General features: G+C 53.9%; 7 protein-coding genes across 7 annotated transcripts; 4 read left to right on the top strand and 3 right to left on the bottom strand.

Moving 5' to 3' along the window:
• Positions 1–583: 583 nt before the first annotated feature.
• SODALDRAFT_307349 (cystinosin) lies at positions 584–2,092 on the top strand. Its single transcript, XM_028609061.1, has 2 exons — positions 584–1,163; positions 1,236–2,092. Exons 1-2 carry the CDS (start codon positions 1,016–1,018, stop codon positions 1,910–1,912), a joined length of 825 nt encoding a protein of 274 aa, XP_028468676.1. The 5' UTR covers positions 584–1,015; the 3' UTR covers positions 1,913–2,092.
• Positions 2,093–4,315: 2,223 nt separating this feature from the next.
• Positions 4,316–5,691, top strand: SODALDRAFT_396529 (hypothetical protein). Its single transcript, XM_028615291.1, has one exon. The coding sequence runs from the start codon at positions 4,412–4,414 to the stop codon at positions 5,267–5,269; it is 858 nt and encodes a 285-aa protein (XP_028468677.1). The 5' UTR covers positions 4,316–4,411; the 3' UTR covers positions 5,270–5,691.
• Positions 5,692–5,863: 172 nt separating this feature from the next.
• Positions 5,864–7,560, bottom strand: SODALDRAFT_322141 (N-terminal nucleophile aminohydrolase; the record flags this gene model as incomplete). Its single annotated transcript, XM_028609686.1, has 4 exons — positions 5,864–6,459; positions 6,525–7,269; positions 7,349–7,444; positions 7,546–7,560. 4 exons carry the CDS (start codon positions 7,558–7,560, stop codon positions 5,864–5,866), a joined length of 1,452 nt encoding a protein of 483 aa, XP_028468678.1.
• An 889-nt stretch (positions 7,561–8,449) lies between these two features.
• On the top strand, positions 8,450–11,806 carry SODALDRAFT_330597 (hypothetical protein). Its single transcript, XM_028611242.1, has 3 exons — positions 8,450–8,915; positions 8,979–11,003; positions 11,073–11,806. The coding sequence occupies exons 1-3, from the start codon at positions 8,618–8,620 to the stop codon at positions 11,504–11,506; spliced, it is 2,757 nt and encodes a 918-aa protein (XP_028468679.1). The 5' UTR covers positions 8,450–8,617; the 3' UTR covers positions 11,507–11,806.
• A 166-nt stretch (positions 11,807–11,972) lies between these two features.
• SODALDRAFT_322143 (cation efflux family protein family) lies at positions 11,973–13,250 on the bottom strand (the record flags this gene model as incomplete). The annotated part of the gene is made up of 2 exons (XM_028609687.1): positions 11,973–13,055; positions 13,146–13,250. 2 exons carry the CDS (start codon positions 13,248–13,250, stop codon positions 11,973–11,975), a joined length of 1,188 nt encoding a protein of 395 aa, XP_028468680.1.
• A 1,047-nt stretch (positions 13,251–14,297) lies between these two features.
• SODALDRAFT_330601 (hypothetical protein) lies at positions 14,298–15,748 on the bottom strand. The gene is made up of 3 exons (XM_028611243.1): positions 15,230–15,748; positions 14,879–15,178; positions 14,298–14,810 (listed from the first exon to the last, which is right to left on the bottom strand). Exons 1-3 carry the CDS (start codon positions 15,339–15,341, stop codon positions 14,482–14,484), a joined length of 741 nt encoding a protein of 246 aa, XP_028468681.1. The 5' UTR covers positions 15,342–15,748; the 3' UTR covers positions 14,298–14,481.
• A 456-nt stretch (positions 15,749–16,204) lies between these two features.
• On the top strand, positions 16,205–17,742 carry SODALDRAFT_106526 (hypothetical protein). Its single transcript, XM_028606502.1, has one exon. The coding sequence runs from the start codon at positions 16,367–16,369 to the stop codon at positions 17,498–17,500; it is 1,134 nt and encodes a 377-aa protein (XP_028468682.1). The 5' UTR covers positions 16,205–16,366; the 3' UTR covers positions 17,501–17,742.
• Positions 17,743–18,181: the final 439 nt, after the last annotated feature.

An 18,181-nucleotide genomic window follows, 5' to 3' on the forward strand; every position in this document is an offset into this window, starting at 1 on the left:
TGCTTGCTGGAAAGATTGTATGAAAGGACCAGAAATATGCAAAAGGTAATGCCTTTTTCAGAAGGCATTGTGCTGGGGAGCCTAGTACATATCGCTCTGCATCATGATGATTCTGACGTAAAGGTAGCTAGCCGCGGTTATGACTCGTACCTAAGGTATCTTTTAGTGACCCCGGGTTGGGACAAAGTACGGATACCAGAGGTGGAATGCTACATTGGAGCATACATCTCGGGTACTTTAACCCGGAAACTAAACTCAGAACTGGTAAATCTTTGGGGTAATCCTTGGGGTACGGATACGTGTGGTACGCTCCGCAAGTATCGATGTGAAGGCTTCCCTCGTTTCCTTCGTGCTGGGTGATGCCTCCGTTTTAGTGTAGTTACTGCTGCGTACCAACACAGAGATACGTGGACGTATCGAGGAAGGAGGGACGCAGTTAGGCCCCTCAATCCCCACAAATACCCCTACACGTGTACTCCGTACTGGACGTGCTTTTACGGGGTCGTCCGGAGTAGGTACTACGACTTGTCGATCACGAAGCTTGGGTAGCCAGCCTTCTAGGTTCCACGTCAAAAGCGAATTCCAAATCTTCTCGAAAGGAGGGATATTTCGATCATACTCCCAGATTGTTATTGACACAAGTTCTCTCGCCTTGTAATGTGACTGAACCTCTGCGTGCTTCGCGGACTTACGTTGGGAATAGTTACGTAAACCTGCCAAGAGCAACCAACTCCAAGACGCGAATTACCCGCCTCCAGCGAATCTGGCATTTAATTCTGCCACCACGCAAACAACAAGACGATGGACCAGGATGTGCCCGCGGTCTGGACCCTGTACCGGACTTCATCGATCGCGTTTCAGCTTAATCGTTACATTGCCTCCATCATAGGAAGTACGGACACTTTGTAGTCTCTCGACCGGCGCCGAGTAGCGAGCTCTGAGGGCGCGTGTCGGCGGCAAGCCACAAAAAGTCCCTCCCTCCAACGGCAGCGCAGCCAGGCGCAGCAGCTTCCCAATGGCTCTGCTGGAGTTCTTCTCGGGCCTCGTTGGCTGGATCTACTTCCTATGCTGGTCCGCCTCGTTCTACCCGCAGGCCATTCTCAACTATCGCCGGAAGTCAACGTCCGGCACTACGGTTGACTTTCCCTTGATCAACTGTCTTGGTGGGTAACCAAGCATCCGACCTTTGGGGCGGCTGACGATCGCATGCTAATCCGACCCTACGTACCTAACAGGCTTCCTCGCCTACCTCGTATCCAACGCAACATTCTACTACTCCCCCGTCATCCGTGAGCAGTATGCCGCCCGGCACCATGGGCTTAGTCCCACCGTCGCCTTCAACGACATCAGCTTCGCCGCGCACGGCCTCCTCCTCTCCATCGTCACCACCAGCCAATACTGGCCCTCCCTGTGGGGGTTTCGGCCGAGTCCCGGCAACCGCCCTAGCCGCTTCATACTCGGCATCGCGTTTGGCTGTGTCGTTGGCGTGGTGGCTGTCAGCCTCGTCGTCGCCGCCGCGCCACCGGGTAACCCTCAGTGGAGCTGGTGTGCTCTCGACGTAGTGTACGCCATCTCGTACGTCAAGCTCGTCGTCACTCTGGTCAAGTACACGCCCCAGGTCATGACCAACTACCGCAACAAGTCTACGCGCGGCTGGTCCATCTGGCAGATTCTTCTGGATTTCGGGGGCGGCGTGCTCTCCTGCGCTCAGCAAGCCATCGACTCGTATTTGCAGCATGACTGGTCCGGGATTACCGGCAACCCTGTCAAGTTTGCCCTGGGCAACGCCTCCATGGTCTACGATGTCATCTTCATGACCCAGCACTACGTACTGTATCCTGATCCCGCGGGGAAGTCGAGTGAGCGGGATGCTCTGCTGCCTACCGTCGAGGACCATCGGAGGTTAGATTAGTACTAGTCTCTCGTCCATCAATATCTTAGTTTGTTTATCTGCGGTCATCACATTCTCATCCGTCTTCGACGCGGCGGCGTAAGACGCCATTTTTTGATCCTTGCGCGCTGATTTGATCGTCACTTGACCATTGATAGACTACCTATCCGTAACAAATCTACGTGGCGAACAACTTTTCCCCTCCCCGCTGCGCAGACCTTGGTCCTTGGAAACGTCATTGCCCGGTTGAGCCCGTGTCTGAGTTTGAAGATCCCCAAAGGAGATGGCTGTTAATTACGAGAGTTCCTTGGCGAACCGGTCAGATGTTGCCCAGCTTACAGCACGAAGATGACAGGCCGCCTAGCCCCGACACGGCGGCGGTATCGGTCCTTAGGTGTGAGGACGTTGCTAACTCGAACCATAACTCCTCGCACTAAGGACCGACAAAGACTAAGGACGCTTGTCGACCGTTCAGGATCGACTTACCTTGATAGAATGATGCCATGGTTTCGGCCCGGGACCGTCCAAGGCGCGAGCCAAAGTTCAAGATTGACAACGCCCCGGGGCACGTTCTAACCAAGACGGATTCCCTCCTGGCATCAAGTGGAGAAGAGATAAACGGAGGTGGGGAAGAAACGATGGAGGATACAACGTCCTCTCGTCGCCCGTTTCTTTAACGGGAAGGTTGGATCTCATCGTAGTACGGGCTTGGCGGACCTAGATGATGACGAAGGGCTGCATGAAAAGTCAGGAGCGTCGAGGGCCTGACTGTCAGCCAGGCTTCGTCTAGCGGTCTTCGTGCTAAACAGATATTCTGCTGGCATGTGGCAGGGCATCCCTCGTCATGGTGAGGCACACCCTGCGAGTGCTGTCCGGATCTTCTCCCTGTCTGAGCATGGACTTTGGGGGGGTACCTCGACTAGAACCCGCCTTGATCCACGAAGAAGCTGTTCCAGGGTCTAGGGGTGGCATCACCGAGCGTTCATCGGCCAGCCCCTCTTCTTTAAACTCGTCAAGGTTTGAACCATGGGAACCTTTTGGCCACACAGGCTGTCCGTCCGATAGGGGCTCATCCATACTTGGAATCGACTTGTTTCGACGGTTAGACTATGGATTTACGGATACAGTAACGGATACACGGGCCTACGCGGGCCTTTTCCTCCCTTGACAAGCCTCTAACAACGGAAGATCTCTCGCTATCTCTTCATATCAGCCGCTACTCCCGAAAATGGCGAGGAGACACGACTGCAGGACATGAACATCCCTTTTCACATTAAGATTCAGAGCTACTGTCCGTTACCAGACCGCTCTGGGTCACGCAAGAAGTCAAACTGGAGTGATAAAGTGATAACGGATAATCGTACGCTTACTGGTCCGTGGAGCCAGCAACGGCAGGCTTACTCTCCTCTTTGTTTACAAGTTTACAGACGTTTCCTCGATGATGGTACACCTCTGTATATGACATCCGCAGAGACGATTGATACGGGAGGCTTCTGACTAACAAAGCAAGCAACCCTAAACCCCCCCGGTCCCTTTTCTTAGGTGAACCGGAAGTCTCTCGGATGCTTACTACCTAGGTATCCGCGAGGGCCTCGTTTCCTTGTACCTAGAGATATCTCCGGCTAATACCTCGTATCAAGGTAGTTGGTAGGGACACAGGGCGTCCTTCGCCCTTCCAAGGGACGGCACCGGTGTGCAAACGACGTCGACATAAGACGAATACAGGCGGTCCCGGTGTCGGTTCTGACTCCAGGCCTCAGCCGGCGTAGGCAATCGCCTGCGCCCTGCAATTCTCGTATCATCTCTGCCTCCTTTTCCACAGCACAGAGGAAGATACGAGACGGTCCAAGGGCATTCTAAGTGCCCCCTTTGGCGTGAGAGTTAGTGGCTGAGTCAACCTTGATGGCACGTATCGTCTTCGACGCACGTAATTATAGGGCCAGAAAGCGACCAGAAGGCGACCAGAAAGCTGGCTGCCTGCTCGAAAGTCAATACAACGGTCAGGAGTAGCCGGTGGCGTTAAGGGGGCACCCTTCAAAGTTTGGCACCGGCCTGTCCACCATAGCGCCCCTTTCGAGGTAAGTAATCAGAATACGGGCTTGAGGCGCCCGCCACCCTTATTCATCCTCTGCCTGGGGTTACGAGTTGACGTGTGAAAGTTCCCCGTCCGTCTGAGGCCAGAGCGATGGGTCGAGTACCCTTGCAGATATAAAAGACCGTCAACGCCCTCCCAACGATTGCAAACGTGTTCCGTCTGTTGTTCAAGTTTACAACGCCTTTAGCATACATCTCTTCGTTATTTGCCGGTGGTCTCAACTCTCCCCAGTCAGCTAGAGTAACAGCTTGCTAAACCCCCCCTCCCCCCCTTTTTTTTTCTCTTATTGTTCTTAGGGACCACGAGCTTTCTTCCTTTCCCTCTGGTCACGAAGTTATTCTCGATAAAAAAGGGTAAAGTAATTTCCCTAATAAATACTCGCTAGCTTTCTAATAACGTGTTAGTTAGCGTAAGCATATTATAATATGCCGTGTTGCCTTACTATCCTAAGTTACGGCTGCGGCCATAAACATCTCTGGAAAGTATACTGCACTAACGACTGCCGCGATACCCTATGCCCGTCTTGGGAGCAGGAACTCCTCGCCCAACTATATTACCGTTGGAAATGCGAGGACTGCTATACTCGTACTTGGGAGGAGCGCGAACAGTGTCGTACCGACGCCTTCGACGAAGAGGCGAATGCTATTATAGCACGCCGAGATATGGCTGAATGCTATAAGTCGTTTATTATTGCCGGCGTGCGGGCCCGCGAGATCTGGGATGATTACCGCGTAGAAAAGGCCCGCGTCGAGCAGGTCGAGGAAATCCAATGGGCGGACGACTTCGCCGAGCAATACGGCCGGCTTATGTGGACGCTTAAGTACGGTGTCGAGAACGCTGTGGGCCCCGCTAATGCCCGTCTGGCCTATATGCTTAAGGCCAAGCACTGGGATCTTACCATCGTACGGGATATCACAAAGCAAGAGGCCGTCGTGGCACGTCTCCGTGGCACCCGGCGCGTGGAGAGCAGCAGCACCTCCGGTGTCAAGGACGCGGCTACTCCTCGTCCTCCTCCTACTGCCGGCGGCGCTCCCAAAGCCTCTGCTACCAACTGCAGAGCACCGAGTCCTACCCCCGTTAAACGGAAGCGCAGTTCCACTCCTTCCAAGCGGAGGCACATCTCGACCCCCGTCCTCTTGCCTCGACGGCCACTTGCTGCCGAACCTGTGGCTTGTTCACCGAGACGTTGCCCTTCTTTGCAGAGCCTCTTACGGGAAAACCCCGAAGAGAAAGAACAGGAGCCGTATTTGCCCCAAGGCGGCCTGGCTGCTCCCAGTGCGTAAATGGCCATCTTTACGACTCCTTTTGTCTAAACGGGCCTGGTCCGAGCTAGCTGGTCATGGGAGACGGTGATCCGCTTCTTTTTATGGACCTGGAACACGTCCCAAAGTCTTACTACTCACATAGCGTTAACTGTTCGAGTAAGCCTGCAACGCAACATTTGCCCGACGTCGACGGGCAGAGAGACGGAGATTGGAAAATGAACCAAGAGCGGCACAATGGAAGTCAAGCATGGATGCGTTGCCTGAAATGAAGACCGTAGCTTTTTAAAACATGTTTAGCCATCCCAATAAAGCATCTCCATTCATGCAAAGAGTCCCCCCCCCCCTGGCGTCTCCTTCACCTTCTTGGGCCGCCCCATTCCCAATGAAGATGACCGGTTCGACATTCTGACATGTAATTACCTCGTTGGCGGTCTTTTTCAGCTTGCTCGAGACGGTCCTCGCTATCTCCGTCTTGCGCCCTCTAGAGCACGAAAAGGGTATCCCTCCAGACATAAGCCAAACGCCTCAAAAACATTCAAACCCAACACAAACATTTAAATATAAAAAAACCCCCCAGATGCCCATCTACAGACAACTTGCAAAATCTCTGGCTCAAGAGGACATGTTCATGGTGAGTTCGGGAAAAAATCTCGACAGCTTGTTGGGGTGACCGATCCCCTGTCCTGGGTCCCCCGCCACATTTTCCGAGTCGCTATCATCCGCGGCAGAATGGATTTCTTCGGCGGACGGTAGAGATCTCCGTTTTACTTTGATGTTTCCTTGCACTTGAGGGCGTGGCGCGGCAGTCTGACCTCCCGCTCCCGATAGAGGCGTAACGGATCTTATATCCGCCGCCGGGGGAGGAGCAGACAGATCGCGCAGCCCAGTAGCCGATCTGGTCTTGGGCAGCCTGGGGACAGCAGAGGCTGTTGCGTCTCCCGTTACGCGGCCGTGAGAGACACCAAAAGGTATTGTCGGGCCGAGAATCTTCTTTTGGGAGACTTCGGAACCTGTGGACATGTTCGGCATGGACGTCGCTAAAATGTTGGATGTCTTTTCATTCGCCGTCAGGCCTTTGGCTTGCACAAAGGCACTTGACCTGACATGGTAGGGACTCCGGTCATAGAACCTGTCAATGATGGGATGCACCATGACGGTCTGGTTATGGATGGTTAGGATGGAGTTGGTGGGGACATTGACCCAGTTCTCTAAAGGGGGGGGGTGTCAGCAACCGTTACTCGCTCAACGTTCCGCGTGTCAGACGGGGACTCACCTCTCTCGAAGGTCAACGGTTCGCTAGCGACGAGGACAATATCGGCTCCCTTGTCACGACGTTCCATCTGATAGTTGGTGTCACTCGGAGACGTGGTCCTCCTCTCCCATTCCGTCCCGGACGAGTAATATAAACTGGCCGCCTCGTCCGTGGCGCTGTTGATGTACCGCGTGCAGATGATACTGTGACCATCGCTGACGGCAAAGTTGAGCAAGCTTCTGGTATCCACGTTTTCCGCTTGGATAGTGCTCTCGGGGATTTGATCGATGAGTTCGTTGATCAGAGCGATCGTCTTCAACACGGCTGTTCGGAGAACGGTGGGGCCAAAGCCGTTCTCGGGTTGGGAGCTGGGATCGTGACCCATCCGCTCAAGCGCGTCGAGAAAGAGGGCAAACGCCCATTCGCTGTCGGTGCCGCCAGAAACGCCCAAGTACCACTTATCAGCCAGTCTCTCGGCGAGCCTCCTCTTGATGTATTTCCAGCCTCCTAGACCTCCGTTGTGCATCCACATGAGGCTGCCATGGCAGAAAGGGTGGCAATTGTCTTCGCTCAGGGATCCTTCAGTCGTGGCTCGGACATGTGCGAATATGAGACGGGACGCGGTCTTGAAGGCAATTCGATGGAGATTGGTGCAGTTCCAAACGGGGATCGTCGATGTGAATAGGCAAGGCGCTTGGCCCAGTTTCGGGTCCGTATAGAAGCCGATGCCGAAACCGTCTGCGTTATTCTGTCCCCTCCGAGTGTCCTGTGGCGGAAAGAAGTTAGAAGATATGACCCCTGGACATGGAGCTTTGGCGGTGCAACGAAGGGGCCAAGGGGCGTACCAATCTCAAGCGTGAGTCGAAAGACTGCTTAAGGATGGAATGTGTAGGGTCCAGAATGAGCTTGGAAAGAAGGATCTCATCACTTCCACGGTATACCTACGCCGACGCCCGTCAGTAAAGCATTCAGCGGCATGAGTAACTGAGAAAGGGGGGCCGGCCGGGGGGGGGGGGGGGGGGGGGGGGAAGGGTCGACGAACCAGGAACCTGCACATGCTGAGTGGCAATCAATGTCGCGTTTGGTGAAACTCGAGCTGTCCTGAGCATAGGTTGCCGGAGTTTCCAGGAAAACCAATGTAAATATGGAAGTTGAAGGAGGGAAGAGCTAGGCTTATATGGAGTGGTAGTAGGATGGAAGGATGATGTTGTCTTCCATGCAATACCCCAATCAACGCCCGAGGAATATGTAGTTTGCGCGCCGGGAAAATAAAATGAAATGCGCCTAGCAAAACACGGTATGTGCTGTGGCCAGGCTGGCTGTCGCAAGCTGGGTCGGGGATCGATTTCGGGCAAGGCGGTAGCAATGGCGCAATCGCGTCTAAGTCGGGTCTAATTCCAACGTTGAAGCGGTGGGACAAAATAGGAGTCAGGAAAGAAGGGTCGAAGAGCCACAAGCCGCAGGTTTTTTTCTTCTTCGTTCTTCGGGCGTCCCGCCTTAGGCTCTGGCCAAGCAACGGTCTCGGACGTTCAGCTCAGGGGCAAGGAACGATGTTTGTATGTGAATGGCCGAGAAGTGAGTCAGGTTGTGCTACCTCGAGATCGATTAGATGAGCTGGACGTGGCGTCTCCGAAGTGCTCCGTACCTATGGCGCCTGCAGGGGTCCTAGAGTGACATGCGGGTAAGCTATGACGCCAGCGATAGGAAGTTAAAGGAGCGATATCGGTCTACGGGGTAGGAACCAACGGAGGAGTACTTCGTACGGATACGGGGAAATACTTTGTACCTTATGTACCTGTGTGCCTATGTGTACTTGGCCCCACATCAGTTTCATGACGGTAATTGCAGTTTCGACACGACCCGCCGCCTGACTCAAACGTACCTTTCTCGTACAGGTTCACCTCACGGACATGTACAAGGCGTCGACCCACCGGAGTCCAACATCACGAGTTACGGAGTACCTGGTTTCGAGTTTGGTAGCCGAACTTTCCATCACCACTATTACCGCCACACCTCCATCACCTCAATTCTGAGCACAACTTCCTGTGCTGTATGTGCAAATTACTCTTCCATATTTACGGAGTGTCGCCCGCGTAACCTGCTATTCCGGCAGCATGAGCGGACGGCTACTCGCCATGGGCTTCTTGCCCTCGACGCGCCGCGCCGCCCTCCAGGCCGTACGTCAATATCACCGCCTTCCCGACGGCGGTCTGCTCCGAGCTGATGCTGCGATTCGAGCTATGCGTCGCCGCATGTTTTTTCCTGGAAACGCCTTTCATAATGCCGTCGCCGTTCGAAACGCCTCGTTTGCTCGACTTATTCCCAAGCTGGTGTTGAAATTCGCCCGAGTCCCCGCCATGTTCGGCGGTCTGGCCATCGGCACTTTCGCTTGGGTTCAATACCAAGCTCATCGTAGGTGGACCCTTCTTCCCGTCGTCGATTTTGGGCCTGAGCCTGACAGCCTATGACCATCAGAACTCAGCAACAGCGCGTGGGACTTCGTCTCCAAGACAGCAGACGGTCTGTCCGACACAGCAGCGAGCTTCTACGGCGGTGCACGGGACGTCGCGGACCAAACGAAGAGAGGGTGGGAAGCCACGAAAGAACAATTCGAAACCCCGGAATGGCTCCTGAAGATACTGCGAATCCATGAGGATATTGGAACAGGCGAGGGCGGATCCGACGGGCCGGGAGGAGAACCACCTCGCCAAAGCAGAGCTGGTGCAGCCTTGGCTGTTGGAGCTGCCGCAGCCTATGGGCACGATCAGTCCTCCGAAGACGACTCCCGCGAGCCCCGAGAGGTTGCCAAGGACGATCAGATGATGCTTCTGACCAAGAAGATGATTGAGATCCGGAACATGCTTCAGAAAGTCGGCCAGTCCAGCACCCTCACCCTTCCGTCTATTGTCGTAATCGGGTCCCAGTCGTCTGGGAAGAGCTCTGTGCTCGAAGCAATTGTTGGCCACGAGTTTCTGCCCAAAGGCTCTAACATGGTGACCCGGCGTCCGATCGAACTTACTCTCGTCAACACCCCCGACTCGACAGCAGAATATGGAGAGTTTCCCGACCTCGGCCTGCGGCGTATCACCGATTTTTCTTCGATCCAGAGGACCCTGACCGAGTTGAACATGGCTGTTCCGGATTCGGAGTGTGTCTCGGATGATCCTATCCACCTGACTGTTTATTCTCCCCATGTTCCCGACCTCTCCTTGATCGATTTACCTGGATATATCCAGGTAGTAGGGAAGAATCAGCCTCTGGAGCTCAAACAGAAAATATCCGAGCTCTGCGACAAGTACATACAACCACCCAATGTCATCTTGGCGATATCAGCAGCCGATGTCGATCTCGCAAACTCGACATCCCTTCGGGCGAGCCGTCGAGTAGACCCGCGGGGTGAGCGTACCATTGGCGTGATTACAAAAATGGACCTGGTCGATGCGTCAAGGGGCGCTGCCATTCTCGGGGACAAGCAGTATCCTCTCCGGCTTGGGTATGTTGGTGTCGTGTCTAGAGCGCCGCAAACCACTGGGTTGTTCAGGACGGGCCCTAGCAACCTTATGTCGGCAATATCCAAGAACGAGAACGCATTTTTCTCTGCTCACCCGTTAGAGTTCGGCGAGGGCTCCGGCGCAAACGTGGGCACCACGACTCTGAGGAAGAAGCTCATGACGGTCCTCGAGCAGACCATGTCGGCCAGTCTACAATCAACAAGCGACGCCATCAAGCAGGAGTTGGAGGAGGCGACATACGAATTCAAAGTTCAGTACAATGACCGACCATTGTCGGCCGAATCCTACCTGGCCGAGAGCCTGGACGCGTTCAAACATTCATTCAAGCAGTTCACCGAGGAGTTTGGAAGAGCGCAGATGCATGAAATCCTCAAGCGTGAGTTGGATCAGAAGGTTTTCGACCTCCTAGCGGCGAGGTATTGGAACAAGCCGATTTCCGATCTCTCGCCCGCTCGCCCAGAGCCGGATAGCCTTGCCGACTTGCCTAGAGCTGATCCGAATTCACTATATTGGCGCCGTCAGCTCGACGCATCTACTTCCGCTCTGACAAAGCTTGGTGTTGGCCGACTGGGGACTACCGTGGTTGCGTCATCCATACAAGCCCAAATCGATCGACTGATAGGAAAGTCCGTGTTCGCGTCGCACCCTTTCGCTCGTCAGGCGATAACGGAGGCTGCATCGACTATTCTGAACGAACGATTTTACAGCACAAGTGACCAGGTTGAGAACTCCATAAAGCCCTACAAGTTCGACATCGACATAGACGAAAGGGAATGGGGCAAGGGCAGGGAACATGCCGGAGTGTTGCTCAAGAAAGAATTGCAGGATTGTGAAACCGCCCTCAAAGGAATCGAGGGTGCTGTTGGCGGCCGCAGGAAGTTGAAGGAGGTTATGAACTTCGTGGATAAGGCGCGGAAAGGCGACATCGTGGTAGAGGGCGACGGACACAGCGGGGCTGGGGGCTTCAGTGCTGCCCTGCTAGCAAAAGGTATGCAACCGCCGTATAACAAACCCCGGCGGGAAGGTGTAGAGAGACACCCCACTAACGTTTATCCAGGCCGAGAGGCGGCTTTCCTCCGCGACCGCGCCGACATCATCAAGATGCGGATGATGGCCGTGAAGTCCAAGCAATGTGCCAACTTGACGAACAAATACTACTGTCCCGAGGTCTTCCTCGACGCCGTAGCGACGAAACTAGCCTCGACAGCCGTGCTCTTCCTTAACGTTGAGCTCCTCTCCGAGTTCTATTACAACTTTCCGAGAGAGCTGGACCTCCGGCTCGGCCGACACCTGAGTGACGAGGAGGTCGAGAAGTTCGCCAAGGAGGATCCCAAGATCAGGAAACACCTCGAGGTTATCCGGCGAAAAGAGCTCCTGGAGCTCGTTCTCGAGAAGATGGAGAGTCTGAGACAGCTGGAGGGCCGGGAAAGGACACAGGACCAAGCGGCCCTGAAGGAGGACAAGGATAGGGGCCGCTGGGGACTTTTCTAAGAGCACTACCAGGAGAGCTCTTACCTTAGTGGCTCCACTTTCTCTGTTCATGTGTTACGAATGGTTGGGTTCAAGGCGTTTTTAGGGGTTCCGGGCTATTCGAGGTTGTGACCCGTCGTTCGCGCACGTTGCGCTTCTCTATTCCTTCTCCAATCCTCTATGCCTCTCTTTTACTGTCACTTGCCCCTAGTCTACCAACTCTTTGGGGGGGATACCAAAGGCCACACCGGCCTCAACTATAACTATAGTAGATAGAACCATGTACTTCCAGATATTATACCCTGCTCGATTGTTATGCGGCATATCGCTATAATTTGATTCACTTCATATATCGCGCCGAAAACGGCTGTCCCCGTTGTGGCTCATGAAAAACATGTGTTTGTGGCTTATTCTCATGGTGTATCTTATATGCATCGTAAATGGCCCTTGAGCTACCCAAATATGCAGTGTACTTTAAAATGCTCCTTCAATTCGATTCGACGCTCGTCTGAATGGTGACCTCCCATCGCAAGCTGGAGCCGCGGCCGTAACCCTCGCCAAGTCGGTTCTGGATCATCGAAGTGATCTTGCTACGCAGTTTGCTAATGATCCCTTCGTCGCAGCCCCGCGCAACGCAGATCTTGAGGTTGGCCACGCAGAGACCGTAGTGCACCTGCCAGAACTGGGCCTCCTCAATACGCGAGACATTAGGTTCGGCCTCTATGTCGCGGAGGACAGGGGAGACGTCGCCATGATATGACATGAGAAGCATGGAGGCCTGGGCGGCGCCAAGCTGAGCGCCCAACGCGAACATGGCGCAGGCGATGGCGGCGCAGAGGGCGCGGTCCCAGTGGCTGGGCGATCCGGGGAGGAGGGGCAGGAGAAGAAGGAGGATGGAGAAGAAGATGGTGAGGACGTGGAAGACGTTGGTGAAGTGGTGGGAGAGGATGGAGAGCCAGGAGGAGCGCATGATGCGGGCAATCCGGGCGTGGTTCTTGACCCAGTAGGCCGACACGAGGGTGCTGAATATCCCGGCACAGGCGACCCATTCAAGTTCGCCCGAGGGGACGTACTGGTGGGAATGGTCGTGATGAGGCTCGTGGCCGCCCTTGGTGTCAAGCCAGTGCTTCAGACCGTGGGAGACAAGGTCGAAGCCGCCGAAAAGCAGAAAGATAGACATGGCGAACCCGGCGATGACCTCGGCGCGCTCGAGACCGAAGGGGTGGCGGATGCTGCTGCGGCGCCAGACCTCGAAGTTGCCGAGGACGTCGACGGCGACGCAGATGAGGGCACTGCCGGCGTCGAAGAAGACGAGGTGCGACAGGGCCATGATTCCGAGCGAGCCCCTGGAGCGGAAGAACAGGAACGCGGCCACGGCCACGTGGCAGAGCGACCAGTACAGGCTATGCCACTGCTCTGTGGTCATGCGCTCGCGGGCTTCCTTCAGGGTCGGAATGGGCAGCGATGCAGGGAGGACGGGAGGCGGGCGCGGTGGTGGCTCTTTGAAGATGTGATGTTGGGCGGAGATGGAACTGTGTTTGTACCGGTGGCCGCGACGCTGTCCGATATTCTGGGGACAATATGGGTCGAAGTCAGCATCAACAGACTTCAACGATAGGCCGGGGGAGCAAGAGAGTGCGTGGGAAGGTAGGACACGAACCGACTTGATGGGCGTGGTGGAGATGACTTGCGTCTTGAAATTGAACGGACTCGGGATGGGCGAGTCGAGCCCGCCATCGGCAGAGGGAGGCCCGTCGTCTGCCATGATGGAGAGCAGAGCCCAAGCAGGCTCGGATTAGAAGCAAAGGGGAAGGTCGGGGTCCGGGTCCGGGTCCGGGTCGCCGTCGTTGCGTCGTTGTCGCGGTCGTGAGGGTTGAGACCTGTCTCTCCCACGACGGCCTGAGAAACGAGGGAAGTTTGTTGCCTCCGGGGCTGCGATCGATGAAAGCCTGGCTCAGAATAACCAGCTAATCGTACTGGTATTAATAGTACCGGAGCCGGAATCGGTGCCGAAGCTGGAATCTGGCGTCATATCCAGACTGGTGCGAGACCGCTTGGAATTCGTGTGCCGCTGCCATGGGAGCGGCTTTCTGATTCCTCCAAATTTCTGCATTACATAATCCGCCGTCTCTATGGTTGGCTAGGCTGATGTACCTTACACGCTTGATGATGTATCTTATTCCTTCTACAAGTCTACCTTCCCACAGAATATATACCTACTCTGAAAGCTTTATAGCTACTTTAGGTGGGTGGCGTAATGTATAATTATCTAACTGAAGCTGATTATATCTTGGCGCGTGATGATCGCCCGTAAATCAACTAATCAGTCACTGCCACTTGCGTTCCTCTTTCCTGATATTTATCGTTTTCATCCAAAAGCAGAGCGGTTGGCACTTTAGATTTTAACCGAAGTTTGAGGTTCACGAATGGCAAGCCCGAAACCTTGCTTGGGTCGCTGCTTTCGAGAGGTATTTATGTACACGGTACGTGTGGGGATCCCTGCAGAACGAACAATCTTAAAATGCATGACAGGTCCCAATTGCGTTTCTCTAAATCCCTGATTTCTCGGTAGCCTTAGATATTGTGGAGTGTTAGCGGTCCAGCTTTTACTTATGATCATGCCCCGCCCCTCACTCTGGCGGATTAATCCACTTCTGACCAGCATCACAAGGCTTGCGAGAACAACCTATCATTATCATGGCGATAATGTCTAGACCTGAATCTTCACGTATTGTTGCACTGGTCAATTCGATCTGAACTCAGTCTACAATCCCGGCGAGGACGAGGTCTTCACTTGTGCAGTCATTTATATCTCCACCTATGTTGGTGTCGTTTTTGCTTAGGTGATAAGTTGGGAGCGGCGAGGCTGAGAACCACGGCGAACCGTTTCCTGAAGAAACGAGAGCCTCAATTCTTCATTCCTGACATTGGGACATATGTTTACAAGGACATTCTAAATAAAGTAAGCACTATGTGAACCTCATTCAGGGGGTCGGTCAATGTCGCCCAGGACTTCGGCGAGAAGACGAAGACCGAGAGCGTCGAAGTGGTTCCCTTTCGAAAATGAACAGAAACTCGTGCCCATCCGGTAGCTGACCCAGCGGCCACTGCTCCTCCTCTTGAAGTACAGAAAGAGCTTCTAGTGGCTCTGCGTGGTCCACGAAAAATTGCGAATTCGCACCTACGACCATTCCACTGTTATCTTCGGGGTGGAAAAGTCGACCAACTATTTCTGCATCTCTGATGTAGCCGATAGGGGACTGTGATATGACACCGGCCGCATGGTTGCGAGCGAAGTCGAGTGAAGTATTTGCGAGTGACAGATCCGTTGAGTCATAAATTTTAGCAGATAAACTTGTCACACGAATCGCTTTCATCAAAACGTCGACGTACCTCCGAATGCCTTCACGAGGGCCTTGCATGCAGCGGGGTGAGAGCTCATGATCCCGAAAACTTCATCCTTCTCGTCGAACAGACTGAGGAGTAGGGTAGTTGCGAGGCGGCGTTCTCTGTATTTTCGGTGGACGACGAGCTGGGTGATCCATAACACTTGACGGCCTAGGTGTGTCCAACGACAGGCGAAAGCGTGACCAGCCAGTTCACCACCGATAGTGACCTGAGCGTATGCAGTATTGGAATGGACAGGAAGGCATTGGGCTCGAAGGCGTGCGGCACTTATTTTAACACGATTTCCTGTGAATATTTAGCGATAGACCTTTGCATCAGTGACCGGACGGAACTTGCCTGTTCTTCTTGCCTGTTGGCCAGTTGGAAATGCGCCCCAAACACCATAGTTGTTACTAAACAGAGTGGTTGCCTGTTCGAGCATATCCTCTGTGACCTCCTCGCCAGACATCGATGTGACTTGCTTGAACATCATCACCAATTAGCCGAGATAGGTTTCTCTTCTTTCAAGACATGGACAGAGTCTTGGTCGGAGAATCTGAGGGCTCGGGCTTCTTTGAGGATTTATACTGATGAGCTGGGTTGGTACGGTTGCGGGGTTAGCATCCGTGCTCTGACCTGAGAGGCAGGTCAGGTGGGTGGAGAGCTTATTATAAGCTTCCAAGGTAAAACTGTGTCGGCTCGGCACCGCCGAGACCGCCCGTTTGTGTCGTATTGGTAGAGACTATGCCTGACATATCTCAGCAGGCTTAAACCTTTCCTAAGGCATGTGGAGGAAGGTGGAGGTGGCGGCCTCGGCTTTTGTGGTATTCTCTTTGATGTATTATACGCTATGCATGGAAATGCGTAGCATTGACTTAGGCCCGTTCACACTTTCACCTAGTTAGTGAAAATGTCGTATGGGCATATGACCACAAGTGGTTATCCTACTGTCGTGGCTATCCTACTGTCGTGGCTATCCTACTGTCGTGGCTATCCTACTGTCGTGGCTATCCTACTGTCAAGCACCAACTTACCGTATTGACCCTGCAAGTTCGACAAAGGCCCAAAACTTGGCGCCCCACCGATTACGACCTTATTTCGAATTAACCAATGAAACGAAGGAATTTTATAAGGTAGTCGATTATTAAGGCTACCATGGGAGATATGTAGAGGGTTACCGGGATACATAATCTCCGATCGATTTAGACTGCGTGGGGAAGTGGGTATTTTTAACGTAAGCAGAAAAGAGCCTTTATCGACCTTGCAGGGTCAATACGGTATAAGGGTTGGTGAGGAACGAACACCAGATAAGTGGGGCGGGCACGGGTACGTACTCGATCAACATCAAGAAGCTCAGAACTCCGCCTTCCAGACAGGTGGACTGCAGTTTCGTTATATTCGCGTCTGCCAGACTCAATTCTTTCGCCATATCTGAACCCAAGTACTACTGATTTATCCTTTGCCGAATGACCACACCACTATTGTCTTCACGGCATGACGGGGATGGAGGCACACGCAGCTACGGATGCGCCAAACTTGAACGACAAGTCTCCTGAGGCCCAGCAAGGCGAAGAAGAGACGAGCGCAATAACAGGAGGCCAAAAGAATGCCGTATCAAGCACGAGTATTCTCTCGAAGTTTCCCTTCGTCAGATCCACTTCCACCACAAGTGCCAGAACACGTCAAGACAAAGATAGGAATGGGGGCCAAGTCCACGAACGCGACCCCCTACAGTCCATACCCGGCTCTATGGCAACTGTCGTCCAGCAGCAGCAGCCGAAGACGCGCCGTCGAAGAGGCTCCCTCAGGAAGGTGGCCTTGCTAGGGCGAGGATTACAGCGGCGAGACGCGAAGCAATTGACCATCGACACGTCGTATGCTGCGGCGGGTGACTTGAGAACCTTTAAGCAGCTCCAACGCCCACAACTGCTCCCAGAGGCTCCCGCCATTACGACACAGCAACAGCGAGACGAACCCAGACTCTCCGCACCCGTATCCGATAGCACCTCAAAACCGCACACGAAGCAACCCGCTGGCAGTTCGACCTTTCCAAGCGCGACCATTTCGTCGGCGACTCCGTCGAATGGCACCGACCACGCCGTCGAATCGAGCTTCTTCGCTCAGAACACGTACAGCTCGACTACAGATGAGGAGGACATTCTACACCTACCTGGCCATGATACACCGGCGGCACACCCCGAGCTTTTGCTGTCCTCTGGTTCCGAATCCTATTTTGGAGAGCGGGCGGCCACTCAGTCTCTCCGGCGGCGGTCTATGATGCGAGCCAAATCGCCGCTCTCGTACAGCGGTCTATCCAATACGCCTATACCGCCCACGGAGGCGGAATACGATTACTCGGAGACGGAGTTTTGGGGATGGGTGGTCCTTATTGTGACCTGGATTGTTTTCGTCGTCGGCATGGGATCTTGTTTGGGTATCTGGAGCTGGGCCTGGGACGTGGGTATCACCCCGTACGCGCCGCCCGAGCTGGAAGACGACCCGACTCTCCCTATCGTGGGCTACTATCCAGCCCTGATCATTCTGACCTGCATCATGGCTTGGGTCTGGGTCATTATTGCTTGGGTCGGGATGAAGTATTTTCGGCACGCCAAGATTAGCGGCGATTGAGGAGTCTCTTGAAAAGGTTGGCGATGACCCAAGGAGCGAACATTATCATCATCAGCAGCAGCAGCAGCATCAGAACCATTCCATAAGGCGCCACCTCCTTGTCGACATTAAATTACGTCGTGGCTGTTCTTCTCACATGAGGTGATCTGAGTCACGAGGGAAGCAAAGACAGATGACCACATTCCGTCTCACGCTCGTGTATACCAGTCCTGTTGGTGTTGGGGAGGGATCGGTTCGTTTGGACCGTCTCTGGGCGTTTCTGGGCTTCCGACCCATGTCGCCAGATCAGGACAGGCATTCAACGGTAAGGGTGAGCCATCACAAAAACTGTCATGAAGGGTCGCTGATGTACTACGAACAGGAAGGTTCTTCCGAATAAACGCAGTTGGGTGCGGGCCTGCCGAGTGCGACACGATGATGCACTTAAGATCCCGGCCGATACTGGAAAGGACACGGAGGTCATAATCAGGCTGAATGCGACTTTCTCCTTGAGGAGTCTTAAGCTACGACCATGAGCAAACTTGAATGCATGCAGAGTCTTCTACTCCGTCCTCGTCAGAATACAGGGGTATCTTCTCATGGTCAATAGAATGCAGCTGAAATACGTACAAGCTAGAGAAACAACTATACGTACGCTCCCTACAGACCTAGCTCGCACGGGGATATGCAGTCCATACTCCT

This window comes from Sodiomyces alkalinus (assembly GCF_003711515.1).
Source record: "Sodiomyces alkalinus F11 unplaced genomic scaffold SODALscaffold_2, whole genome shotgun sequence".
NCBI classification, from domain to species: Eukaryota; Fungi; Ascomycota; class Sordariomycetes; order Glomerellales; family Plectosphaerellaceae; genus Sodiomyces; species Sodiomyces alkalinus.